Genomic DNA, 14,513 nt, shown 5'->3' with positions numbered 1-14,513 from the left:
TAGACGTAATCATGATTTTACTGGCCAACTGCTTACGAGTTGGAGAATCATTCGAAGATAGTCTACGCTCAGAAGCGTGGAATAAGCCCAATCATGAAATATTAGTAGGATGTTACTTTGCTCTACCGAGTATGGATTGGGACATCCATGGATGCATTTCAGGTGGTAAGGAAACACAGTCTTTCTTCGGAAACTGGCTTGGGAAACTATTTCGACGAACCACACGAAATGAGATTACTTTACACCTCGTAGCTACAAGCAGGCCTGACGTTATTGTCAGTGTCAGTATGGAGACAGGGACTGGCGATCAAGAACCCACCATGGTGATGATGGTTACAATTAATAAATCTATCAATAAGACTAAGAGAGGTTTTATGTTAGAAAGTGCAAATAAGCAGTTGTTAGCGCCCCACTTACACAATGAAGGGACGCAATTTAGTACAAATGTACTGAGCGTAGAATAATTATGGGCAAAGTTTAGACTGAGTGTAAATCGAGCTCTGAAGAAGCATGTGCCGGGTGATAGGATTAAGGATGAAAATCCCCATTGTGATCTAATAACAAAACTCGAAAAATGCTGGGAAAACAGAGATAGTAACACTTTTTGTTAAAAAAATGGCAGTAGAAATTTGCGCGTCTACAAGAATGATAAACAACAGGAGAAAGAATAAGGAAAACTGAAGTTTTAATTTTACCATTTAAAAAATTAAACACGCTGGAGCATCGTACAGACTCTTCTAGGCGTAACATTCGAAAGCGACATAAATGGAACGAGCTCGTAAAGTCGATTGTAAAAAAGGCGAATGGTCGATTTCGGTTTATTGGGAGAATCCGAGGTATATGTAGATTATCTGTAAAGGAGACTGCGTACAGAACACTTCTGCGATCCATCTGCTCGAGTGTGTTGGATCTGCACCAGGTCAAATTAAACGAAGCCATTGAAACACTTCTAAGGCGTGCCGCTAGATTTGATGCCGGTTGTTTGCAACAACAAGCGAATATACGAAAATCCTTCGTGAACTCGACTATGAATCCCAGGAGAGAAGAAGACGTTGTTTTTGCGAAACAGTACTAAGAAAGTTTAGAGAACTTGCCGTTGCGACTGACTGCAGAACGATTCTACTGGTCCCCAACTTGCAGATTCTGTAAGGGAAGCGAGAACAAGATTAAAGAGAAATTAGAGTTCGTTCGAAGTATGGAGACAGTTGTTTTTCTCTCACTTCTATAGCGGGGGTAACAGGAATGAAAGTGACTAGCATTGGCACAAGCTGCACTCCGCCATGTACCGCATGGTGACTGATTGGGATTGATCAGACCATGCAAACTCCACTGCGCCAACGTTCAGTGTCGATGGTCACATGCCCATTTCAGTCGTAGATCCCGATTTCGTGGTATAAAAACTGGCAGATGCATGGGTCGTCGGCTGTGGAGGCCCATCGTTAAGAGTGTTCGGTGCACTGTATGTTCAGACCCACTTGTGTTCTGTCCACCAGCAAAGTCTGATGTTAGTTCCGCCACAGTCGCCGCCTGTTCTGTTTTACAAGTCTGCCCTGCCTTATAGATCCGACATCTGAAATGAGGGGTGGCCGCGAAAACCTACGACGCCTGGACATCGTTTTACTTTGGTTTCGCCACGTGTTGAACACACTCACCACATCACTCCTCGAACACCCGACAACTCGTGCAGTTCTCGCAATGCTAGTGCCGAGCCACCGGACCACTGCAATCTGCCCTCAGTCAGACTCAGACAGGTCGTGTGCCTTCCCCATTGTACACACATTCTACTCGCTGGTACTAGATGCACCGTCCGTTTGTCTGGCTATCAGCCATTCTTCGGAAGGTAACGCCGCAGTCGCCTGGACGGGTCTGTAGTGATAGTAAGTCGATGGTCAATAATGTTCTGGCTGATCTGTGTATACAGATGTACACTATTGGCCATTAAAATTGCTACACAAAGAAGAAATGCAGATGATAAACGGGTATTCATTGGACAAATATACACTCCTGGAAATGGAAAAAAGAACACATTGACACCGGTGTGTCAGACCCACCATACTTGCTCCGGACACTGCGAGAGGGCTGTACAAGCAATGATCACACGCACGGCACAGCGGACACACCAGGAACCGCGGTGTTGGCCGTCGAATGGCGCTAGCTGCGCAGCATTTGTGCACCGCCGCCGTCAGTGTCAGCCAGTTTGCCGTGGCATACGGAGCTACATCGCAGTCTTTAACACTGGTAGTATGCCGCGACAGCGTGGACGTGAACCGTATGTGCAGTTGACGGACTTTGAGCGAGGGCGTCTCCATGAAGCTGGGCTACGGTCCCGCACACCGTTAGGCCGTCTTCCGCTCACGCCCCAGACTCGTGCAGCCCGCCTCCGATGGTGTCGCGATAGGCGTGAATGGAGGGACGAATGGAGACGTGTCGTCTTCAGCGATGAGAGTCGCTTATGCCTTGGTGCCAATGATGGTCGTATGCGTGTTTGGCGCCGTGCAGGTGAGCGCCACAATCAGGACTGCATACGACCGAGGTACACAGGCCCAACACCCGGCATCACGGTGTGGGGAGCGATCTCCTACACTGGCCGTACACCTCTGGTGATCGTCGAGGGGACACTGAATAGTGTACGGTACATCCAAACCGTCATTGAACCCATCGTTCTACCATTCCTAGACCGGCAAGGGAACTTGCTGTTCCAACAGGACAATCCCGTGCCACCCAACGTGCTCTAGAAGGTGTAAGTCAACTACCCTGGCCAGCAAGATCTCCGGATCTGTCCCCCATTGAGCATGTTTGGGACTGGATGAAGCGTGGTCTCACGCGGTCTGCACGTCCAGCACGAACGCTGGTCCAACTGAGGCGCCAGGTGGAAATGGCATGGCAAGCCGTTCCACAGGGTACATCCAGCACCTCTACGATCGTCTCCATGGGAGAATAGCAGCCTGCATTGCTGCGAAAGGTGGATATACACTGTACTAGTGCCGACATTGTGCATGCTCTGTTGCCTGTGTCTGTGTGCCTGTGGTTCTGTCAGTGTGCTCATGTGATGTATCTGACCCCAGGAATGTGTCAATAAAGTTTCCCCTTCCTGAGACAATGAATTCACGGTGTTCTTATTTCAATTTCCAGGAGTGTATTATACTAGAACTGACATGTGGTTACATTTTCACGCAATTTGGGCGCATAGATCCTGAGAAATCAGTACCCAGAACAACCACCTCTGGCCGTAATAACGGCCTTGATACTCCTGGGCATTGAATCAAACAGAGCTTCGATGGCATCTACTGGTACAGCTGCCCATGCAGCTTCAACACGATACCACAGTTCATCAAGAGCAGTGACTGGAGTATTGTGACGAGCCAGTTGCTCGGCCACCATTGACCAGACGTTTTCAGTTGGTGAGAGATCTGGAGAATGTGCTCACCAGGACAGCAGTTGAACATTCTCAGTATCCAGAAAGGCCCGTACAGGACTTGTAACATGCGATTGTGCATTATCCTGCTGGAATGTAGGGTTTCGCAGGGATCGAATGAAGGGTACAGCACACGCTTCCAGTGTGCGTTCACCACGATGTCGCCAAACACGGACGCGACCTTCATGATGCTGTAAACAGAAACTGGATTCATCCGAAAAAATGACGTTTTGCCATTCGTACACCCAGGTTCGTCGATGAGTACACCACCGCAGGCGCTCCTGTCTGTGACGCAGCGTCAAGGGTAACCGCAGCCATTGTCTCTGAGCTGATAGTCCATGCTGCTGCAAACGTCGTCGAACTGTTCGTGCAGATGGTTGTTGTCTTGCAAACGTCCCCATCTGTTGACTCAGGGATCGAGACGTGGCTGCACGATCCGTAACAGCCATGCGCATAAGATGCCTGTCATCCCGACTGCTAGTGATACGAGGCCTTTGGGATCCAGCACGGCGTTCCGTATTACTCCCCTGAACCCACCGATTCCATATTCTGCTAACAGTCATTGGATCTAGACCAACGGTAGCAGCAATGTCGCGATACGATGAACCACAATAGCGATAGGCTACAATCCGTCCTTTATTAAAGTCGGAAACGTGATGATACGCATTTCTCCTCCTTACACGAGGCATCACAACAACGTTTCACCACGCAACGCCGGTCAACCGCTGTTTGTGTATGAGAAATCGGTTGGAAACTTTCCTCATGTCAGCACTTTGTAGGTGTCGTCACCGGCGCCAACCTGGTGTGAATGCTCTGAAAAGCTAATCATTTGCATATCACAACATCTTGTTCCTGTCTGTTAAATTTCGCGTCTGTAGCAAGTCATCTTCGTGGTGTAGCAAATTTAAAGGCCAGTAGTGTATTTCCGAAATGTCATTACTGTATATTAATGGTTTTTGGTGTTGCAGTTTTTGCCGGCGGTGTTTATTAATACAAACCATGACTCGAAACACAATTACGTTCGCAATTTGTGTGAACTGCACAGTGAGCACACTTGGACCTTCACTTACACAGTAAGCTTGTCTTCATCCTAGCTCCGACCAGCTTGTTGCGGGCTGCTGCTTGAGCACCAATGGGCTAGCATGATTCTTCAACGTTTTCGGTATCTTATGGCAGGCACGCTACAGGACGTCGTCTCCATGAGCTAAATGAAAATGGTGTAGTACTAGCTAGTGAGAGGTGTCTGTTGAACACTGATTATGCTGTGAGATCTCATCCCATTGACCTATACAGTGAGCAGATCATCCCCCACGAGATCATGAGACCGTAAAAGTGAAGTCACGTAGCGGATAACTAATTAAATATTTGAGCTAAACAGGGGCGACCCAACTACACATGAAATATGGGCACCACAACTCACATGGATATACTGATGAAGGTTTCCATCAAATGATATAATGAGATTCATGAAATTAAAGGTCACTATAAGAAACCGATTTATTTCTGTATGCATTAATGTTATTCTAGCCACTGAATAAACAGCTCCCGTCCAGTTTCTGTGTTGTTTTGCGCTTTTTATGTGTGCAGCTTTTTGTGTAGCTATGAATAGTGGCTTTTGACGAAGTATCCTTCATTATTTGCCCATTGCGTTCGTTTTGTTCGCTAGGGAAAGGGTTGAGATGGATTACATTCACTGGCAGCAGCAATTTCTGTGCGGTTTCAAATCAGCTGTGGCTGACAGTGTGTGACGCCCATCTCCAGTCCTTGTCGGTCAGGACTTTTTTTACGAAAACTGTTCTTACACCATATTAAATGGCTGCCAGATGTGCACCATTCCTTGTAGACACACTAGACAGCTTGCTTTGATACACTAACGAACCGGACAACTTCATTCACGGCGTGGTCACTGACACGTTCAAACGCGATAACTGATTTCGGCCATTCTGTCACATCCCCACGTCGCCACTATTTTCTGCAGTGATTCTATACAACCGTCTATTACGTACATACAGCTTCACTTCCTCGATTTACATCAGTGATGAAGGCACACGTGGCCCCCCGGTGCTGGTTCCTTACCATCTACATTGCTCCATAGCGACCAATATACTCTTTCAAGCGCATGTCTAACAGTCTGACCAGTCAGCTTGTTACAAACATTTGTTAGGGTTCCTTTGCATCAATTCCATTATTGCAACTTAAATCACTCCTCATTAGTTTAAAACTTAGGATTCTAGTCTTGTACGTAGCTGCCATCACATTTGAACTGGCTCAAATTCACTGGTCTCCAAAATTAAAGCAATAAACCGAAATTTTGCACGATTGCGTTTATTTTGCCACAAAACAGTATAACCAGGTGATGGTAAAGTAGAAACAGTCTAAAGAATACAGAACGTGAACAGCTGCAACTTGCATAACAGTAGACAAAAATGTTCTTCATTTCTTCCAGCTTGACGGATTTACACAAACATTCCCGACAACTGATTAATGCGTTCAGTATGAGGTGTGACCACTTCTGGCACAAATAAGGCCTGACAAACGACAGCGCATGCTGTGAATGATGTTATCAATCTCATGTTGAGGCAATAACGCCCACTTTTCCTGCAGCGCTGCTCTCAAATCCTCGTTGCTGACATGATGCAACCCGTGTCCGTAGTGCATCCTAGACGTGCTCTGTGGTTTTCAAATCGGGAGAGGGAGCAGGCCACTCGATGCGTGCGATATCTTCCGTTTCCAAGAAAACATCAACTACGGAGTTCCCAACATCTCGTCACGATACCTGACAGCAATTAAACCTTGCCGCTTTAAGAGTACAGTGTCATGAAGATGTGTTCGAGTGTCAACATAATTCCTGCCCACACCACTAGGGGTCATACTCGGTATCAGTCTCTTTCCACAATGTTTGGGTCCGTAAATCGTGCACCACGTTTCCTCCAGATATGAATGCGTCGACAATCATTGTCCAGACAAAATCGTGACTCATCGGTGAAAGAAACATTGGCCCACTGTTCGACCGTCTAGGAGGCATCTTGATGGCTGCACTCTAGACGTTCCCTTCTGTGGAGACGCGTCAGAGGTACACATACACCATGTCTCCGACAGTAAAGGCCACTCTGCTTAAGTCTTCTGTACACCGTTTGCCAGTGGATACTGCGAGATCAGATGCCAGTTGCTGTGCAGTACTGCGGCGGTAACGTCGTGCCCTTACAGCCAAATAAGGTTCTTCTTTCTGATGTTGCACCTGGTAGGCCCCGCCTTGGTCTTCGGGATACAGTTGAGATCTCTTTAAACTGTCGCCACATCCGAAAAACAACAGAACGATTCACATTAAGCCAGCGGGCCACACCAGTTTACGACTGTCCTGCTTCCATTCTTCTCCCGTAGCCTTCCATCGCAGACAGACCGGTAGGTGTCTTCTCTGTGCCATACTGCACTGTCTGTGACCGTGTACAGAGCGATTGTGGATGTAGGGCTACCCGGCAAACACTATCCTGGTTGGTTGATAGGTGCCCTGACGTCATCGTTGGCTTGGTTGTCCGTTGAACAGAATGCCATCTTCCGTGCAGGACACGATCGTACGGACATCTGTTGACAATCTATATGATTATATCGTGAATTAGCCATGGGATGGGGAAATAGTGATTTGTTGCTTTAATTTTGGACATCAGTGTATGTGGTCTTATGGAAATTATAACTCGTGTGTACAAATATATAGTTGGAATTTCAAAACTTTTTTACGTTTAGTAGACTTTCTACTTTAAATATACATATTTTGGCATTGCTAGTGTTAAATCAGAATTCACAAATGATATTCCAGTTTAAGTAATTATCACAGATAAAAACTGAGAAGGACTTACGTTGTTCAAATACTTCGTCAGGAAGTAAACAGACGATCTTTCTGTTTAAATTTCTTTTAAAACCAGTTTAAATCTAAAGGAACACACAAAACACAAGAACAAAGCATAATTTTGCATTCGTTGTTGGTACAGTGTGATACAAACTGAAACACTAAACTCACAATTATCATATGCTTAAACTGATTTCCTAATTTATATAAGCAGGCGAACGTTTCATACAAGCAGGTGAACCTTTCATAACAATACAGTCTGCGAAAACAACGCGGTAAATGTGTAATCTGAACCATAATCAGGTATTTCGTTCTCATCATATCAATAATCGTCAAGTACTCTGTAAATCATTTGCTACAGACGTTCTTTCTCTTTACTGCATATGATGAACACGAAATCAATACGAGCGTAGTACACAAAGCACACGAAACAGAGATAACTTGAACTTCAGCTAACGTCTACAAAACAAGAGATGATAAAATTATTTCAAAAACGACAATTTTTTTCCATCTAACAGACGTTTGCAGGAGCCGTAAATATACGTTTGATACCGTGGAGACTTATGATAATTGGCTTGACGTAGTATTAAATAAATGAATGTCGTGTGACTAGGGCCTCCCGTAGGGTAGACCGTTCGCCGGGTGCAAGTCTTTCGATTTGACGCCACTTCGGCGACTTGCGCGTCGATGGGGATGAAATAATGATGATTAGGACAACACAACACCCAATCCCTGAGCGGGAAAATCGCCGACACAGCCGGCAATCGAACCCGGGCCCTTAGGATTGACATTCTGTCGCGCTGACTACTTTTTTTTATTTTTATTTATTTATTTTTTAATTTCTTTGTTGATCTCATTTTGTTCTATTTTGTTCGTTGTGTATGTTCGGAGCGGACGTCCCATGACGCCCGTTCAAGTTGTTCTTTGATCCGTTCACTCAGTTTTTTTTATTGCTGAGGGTAGTTGACCATTTTTAACTCATTTTGTTCGATATCGTTCGCTGAATTCGTTCGAGGTGGACGTACGATGATACCCATTTAGGTTCTTCGTTGATCCATTCACTCGGTATTTTTGTTACAGAGGGTAACGAACCCTCCGACCGAACACGCTGAGATACCGTGCCGGCATACCACTCAGCTATCTGGAGCGGACGACGCAGTGTTTTGTCTGCTGCGTATTCCAAGCGCCGTAATGTTACGTCAGCCGCACGCTGTACGTGATAATTTCTGAGACAATGTACTAATGTTCGTGAAACTCAACTGCTGGAGATCCGTAAGACTTCTACTCACCATAACACTGAAGAACGAAATCGACGAAGTTGCAGAAAACTGTTCTGTAGGACGAACACAATAGACAGTACGGAACAATTATGTACGCTCACCATGTCTTTCCACATGGTATTCACTGATACGTCTTTCAATTGAAACGTCTACAGCACACAATTTGTTCTACGTGTATTTTACTATTCCTTAACTTACAGGAATTTTTGTGATTGCTGCCACTCACTGCAGTTCTTAAGTTGTGATTATTGAGTATAAGCAGCTATTTAGACATGCACTATTCAGGTTATCCGTCATTCTACCACATCACTCCTATCCTCTGCCACTTGAAGCTTAAGAAAGATTCCAGTCATTTAGCGTCGTGTCTCTTGATTACGATTAGTACAGGTGAGAAAATGAATCCATGCAGGTATTTCGTGAACTTTCTGATATGTACCTCCAAACAGACTCAATCCTTTAGTAATTCTAAGGTTGATATACAGGGATTTGACGAAATCGTGGAAACATCAAAAACACAACTCGCTATGAAGCCTAAAAAGGTGTAAGAGGATGGTTAGTATTCAAAGTCTTGGAATGGATAAATACAGGTCCTGTATGGTTTTCATGGGAATCATACCATTCTTCCTGCAAAACAAGGGCAAGTTCAGGTAATAATGGTAGAGATGGTTTGCAGCCACACAGCCTTCTCTCCGAAGAGAACTCCGTTCGCGTTGTTTTGGTGCTGACGGGAATCACAAAAACGATATCCAGTTCTGCAGTGACTTCTGCAGCTGACGTCCTCTTATTTTTGTCACAATCCTCCTCAATGACCGTCTGTCTCGACCACTTAACAAGCACTTCCGTTCGCATTATGACTTAGCAGATGATGTTTTTCTGCTTTCCCTGTATACGACATAAATCTGTGATATGGTGCCTTTTGAAACACCAAATACCGGGTGATCAAAAAGTCAGTATAAATCTGAAAACTTAATAACCACGGAATAATGTGGATAGAGAGGTAAAAATTGACACACATGCTTGGAAAGACATGGGGTTTTATAGAACAAAAAAAAACTAAATTTGCAAAATGTCCGACAGATGGCGTTGGACAGCAAAACGTCAGTGACTGCGCATGACAGTCGTGTATAAAAGGAGCTGTACTGAGAATCAGATGCTCTCCCCCACCTCACTCATCTCCTTTCCGAACAGCTAAATTCCCGTCGCTCCATAATCTTCCTCTCCCTGGACCTCGAAAGTGCCTATGACCGCGTATGGCGTTCCAGTCTCCTCTTCAAGCTCCAAACCTTCGCCCTTCCCATTAACCAAGTCTGTCTGATCAGCTCCTTTCTCTCCCACCGTCTTTCCTACGTCACCATCCACAACACGGATTCCTACACCTTTTCTCCCTCCGCCAGTGTGCCCCTTGGCTCCGTCCTCTCCCCCCTTCTGTACCTTTTGTATACGGCGGACATGCCACCGCCGTCACCCCCCGTCCACCTTCCCCAGTTTGCCAATGACACCGCCTTCTTTGCCCTTGCCCCCACCCTGCAACATTCCCAACACCTTCTCCAATCCCATGTTGACCGGTTCACCGCTTGGTGCAACTAGTGATTGCTCAAGGTCAATCCCTCCAAAACCCAGGCGATCATTGTAGGCAAAACCACCCCTTCCTTCTGCATCCTTGATTTATATCTCACCATCTATGGCCATCCTATCGCCCTCACCCCCACCCTTAAGTACCTTGGCGCCACCCTCGACGGTTACCTCTCCTGGACCCCCCATCTCCGGACACTCCAAGCCAAGGCACACTCCCGACTCCGTCTCCTCAAGCTCCTTTCCGGCCGTACGTGGGGTCTGGACCCCTCCACTATCCTCCACACCTATAAATCCATCATCCGCCCTATCCACTGTTACGCCTATCCTGCCTGGATCTCCGCCCCCCCCCCCCTACCTTTTACAAATCCCTTCAGATCCTTGAACGCCATGCTCTCCACCTCCCCTATTGCACCCGTCTCCCCTCCCCCACGCGGATCCTGTACGACCTCATTCCGTTCCCCCACCTCCTTCCTTTTCCTTGAACAGATACGGATCCTGTACACCTCCCCAAATACTCGATCCTCCTCACCTGCTTGTCTCTCCCATCCTCTCCCACCCCCGCCCGCTGCTGCGCCTGTATTCCTACGTCCCACCTGGTCTGAATCTCTCCACCCTTCTTACCCTCTCCCAAGGTGGCTTCCACCAGCTCCCCCTCCCTGATGATGCCCTCCTCCCCTCCATCTACCCCTCCTACCAACTTTGATCCTCCCTCCCTCTTCCTGTGTTTGCTCCTTTGGGCACCCTCCCTCCCTTTTCTCCCCCCTTCCCTCCCTCCACCATTTCTCCCCACTCCTCCCCCGGGCTTCCCCTCCCCTGTCCCTCTACTCCTCCTCCCATCTCCTCAGCCATTGGCATCTTTGTTCTCCCCTCTCCCCACCCCCTCACCCTTCTCCTCTTGGCAGGTCCCCGGACTCGCACACGCTATGTGGACATTCGCGTGCCACAGGTCATCGCCATTAGTGTCTCGTATGTGTCGTGATGTTCAGTGTTCAGTGTTCACCGTCACACTCCATCATTCACCAGTGCCATCGACATCTTCAGTGTTTGTGCGTCGTGTCAACAGTTTGTAGTGTGGATTGTTATCGAGTGTGAATGGCTTCATGTTTTTTATGTTCATGTGTCTACTGTTTTTTTCCCGCCGTTTTGTTCCAACTCATGTGTCTTCTTTGTTTTACCATTGTAATATCTTTGGCTGAAGAGCTACGTATTGTGCTGATGCCAGCCTACCTGTTTTTATACGGGTTTTAAAATCACAATAAAGAAAAAAGAGAATCAGATGCCTCAGCAGTCGAAGCACGTTGACGTTACCTGAAAACGCGCTTTTAATGAAGCTGTATTATCAGAATGAGGAATGTGCTAGTTCAGCGTTACGATCCTATCGACGTAGGAAGGGGATTCGAACGGGTAAAGGTCCGTTGACAAATGCAGCTGTGGCGAGAATGATTTCGAAGTTCGAAGCCACGGATTGTTTAGACGATAGACCCCGTAGTGGCCGATCGAGCACAAAGCGTAATGCTGCTGAGACAGTTCAGGAAGAAATGGAGACTGTAGCGGGTTCATATATGCACGGGGAGGTCAGCGCTCTCGCCGTCGCACGTCGCACCGGCATTCCATGTACTACTGTTTGGTTGGCACTTAGGCGTACCCTCCGATGCTATCCGTACAAAATCCATCGGCATCATGAACATTTGTGATGTGGGCGCTTCAAAAGATGGCGGAAGGTGACGAATGGTTGACTAACGTGTTGTGGACCGACGAAGCTCATTTCACGCACCGAGGGCTGTCAAAACCCACAATTGCAGAATTTGGGCTACCGCAAATCCTAGAACTGTCTTGGAAACTCCATTGCACGACGAGAAAGTCACGGTATGTGTTGGATTTCCACATCTACCGTTATCGGGCCTTTTTTCTTGGAGTAAATGCGTGATTCTGGTTTTGTAACTGCTACCGTGATGGGTGAGAGGTACGCCGATATGTTACCGAATCGCACCATCCCCAGCCTGGCTGATAAACACCTGCTGGAACGTACAATGTTTATGCAGGATGGCGCTCCACCCCACATTGCTATACGCGTGAATGATCTCTTGCGCGCGTCATGTGGTGATGATCGTGTGCTCACCTGCCACTTTCGTCATGCTTGGCCTTCCAGGTCCTCAGACCTCAGTCCGTGCGATTATTGGCTTTGGGGTTACCTGAAGTCGCAAGTGTATCGTGATCGACCGACATCTCTAGGAATGCTGAAAGACAACATCCGACGCCAATGCCTCACCATAACTCTGGGCATGCTTTACAGTGCTGTTCACAACATTATTCCTCGACTACAGCTATTGTTGAGGAATGATGGACATATTGAGCATTTCCTGTAAAGAACATCATCTTTCCTTTGTCTTACTTTGTTATGCTAATTATTGCTATTCTGATCATATGAAGCGTCATCTGTCGGACATTTGTTGAACTTTTGTATTTTTTGGTTCTAATAAAACCTCATGTCATTCCAAGCATGTGTGTCAATTTGTACCTTTCTATCTACATTATTCCGTGATTTATTCAGTTTTCAAATTTATACTGACTTTTTGATCACCCGGTACTTTAGGCATCTTGGCGACGAAAGTACCCACCGTACGAGGACCAACGATTTGCCCACATTAACGTAGCTGCGATATAACTACATATAACATTGTTCTAACCACGGCTGACGCAGCGTATAGAGGACATTGCGTAGGTGCCGCTGGTGGACAAACACAATAGCGCAACCTGCAGGCTTGGCTAGCGTGTGCAATTATCTTCTAGCATCTATTTTTCTCTGTGTTTCTGTATTTTTGTCCAGCTCCTGTAATGTGTTTGTATCAAGGTTACATAAAGCCATGTCATTCCTTGAACACTATAAACGTGAATTACGGACTGTATTCTTTGTTATCCCCCTTCGAAGCTGTTGTGTAATCCATAAAATTCGCTTTATGTATCACACATAGTTACAACATGTTATCTATGTTTATCCCACAGAACTAGTCCAAAGAAACCTTGGAAAAACACGAGTGGAGAGAATCGCAATGATGATGCACTGCTCAGAAACCGACATCTTCTTGTCCTCTGTTGGTGGAAAGGTATGTATTCTGGCTTCTTTTTAAACTTTATAAAAACTCTACTGTCCAAGCTGTTAATGGTCACTAAATGTATTAATTAGTAAGTTCTCAGCTCCTAAAGCAGTTTTATTTGCAACATATTTTCTTCAGGTAGCCAGTGTAAAGTTCTAAGTAATGGATTATCATTAAAATTACCTAATATTGTGTTGGAAGCGAAGTAATTTGGTGATATCGTGTAATCAATAATCATAAGATAATCTTAGAGTTTCTTATTCTTATTTTGTCTATCTTTGCATAACATATGAAGTGAGAGAAGTCATGAAATCCACAAGGCATTGATACCCATCACAGTAAGAGAGATAAGAAAGCAATGTAACTCCATTTGTAACAAATTAATTATAATTTCTTCTTGATTAAAAGGTGTTGAGCGTAGTCGGCAGTAAAGTTGATTCTGATGTCAGGATCTTCCTGAGACAGCTGATCACAATTCACATGGACAGAACAACAGGTCGTTGTCGACTCGATTTTCTCAGTGCCGCTCCAGCACTGCATCCCAACGGTCTCTTCATGGCCAAACAGCTGGAAATTCTTCTTGGGGTGAGTTTCTTCTTGTATTTTGGTACAATTTGTATAAATAAAGATTTATTTATTAGTTGGGACCACTTCCATGGCTGGAGCGTAATCTCGACACTGTCAGTGGAAGCACAGGAAGGAAGCTCCACCCAGGACATACGTCCGAGGAAGACCAACTTCATAACTCACTAGTTCCTTGTTCCATGATTCATGATAAACGTATCATGTGGAGTATGTCAATGGAACAAACGTAGAACACTTATGTAGCCTATAACTAAATAAAAATAGATGTTGGGCATTTACAGTTTTCCTTTAATAATGAATTACCTCTACTCAAGAATTCTTCTGTTGTACAGAAGGAGTTGTTAAGAAGAAAACTCCTTAATCTACATTTAAAAACTTAGACGTTTTTATTTCCATGGGTAGACTGTTACAGAGTTTTATAGCTGCTTATTTAACCCCTTTCCATGCAAAGATAAACTCATCAGATCATTTTCCCTTCTAGTGTTGTACTTGTTATTTCTGTTACTCTCAAACTTACAATGGATTGTCGATAACAAATTTCGTAAGTGAGTAATTGTACTGTAAGGCTGCGGCTGATATTCCCAGCTCGTGATGGCTGGGTGTTGTGTGTTGTCCGTAGGTTAGTTAGGTTTAATTAGTTCTAAGTTCTAGGGGACTGATGAACATAGATGTTAAGTCGCATAGTGCTCAGAGCCATTTGAACCATTTTGTTTATCTGC

The 14,513-nt window shown here is 45.5% G+C and overlaps 1 protein-coding gene across 1 annotated transcript in view; it reads left to right on the top strand.

The window, feature by feature from the left end:
• Positions 1–14,513, top strand: part of LOC126354056 (serine/threonine-protein kinase Nek8) — a 305,150-nt gene that overhangs the window by 14,517 nt on the left and 276,120 nt on the right. The window contains exons 3-4 of the mRNA XM_050003414.1: positions 13,118–13,218; positions 13,618–13,794. Of these exons, the coding sequence (XP_049859371.1) occupies positions 13,118–13,218; positions 13,618–13,794 (278 nt within the window). The remainder of the gene's footprint in view (positions 1–13,117; positions 13,219–13,617; positions 13,795–14,513) is intronic.

Source organism: Schistocerca gregaria, chromosome 3 (assembly GCF_023897955.1).
Source record: "Schistocerca gregaria isolate iqSchGreg1 chromosome 3, iqSchGreg1.2, whole genome shotgun sequence".
Lineage (NCBI taxonomy): Eukaryota > Metazoa > Arthropoda > Insecta > Orthoptera > Acrididae > Schistocerca > Schistocerca gregaria.
The sequence above is the reverse complement of the archived record's forward strand: the minus strand, read 5'-3'. Positions and strand labels throughout refer to the sequence as shown.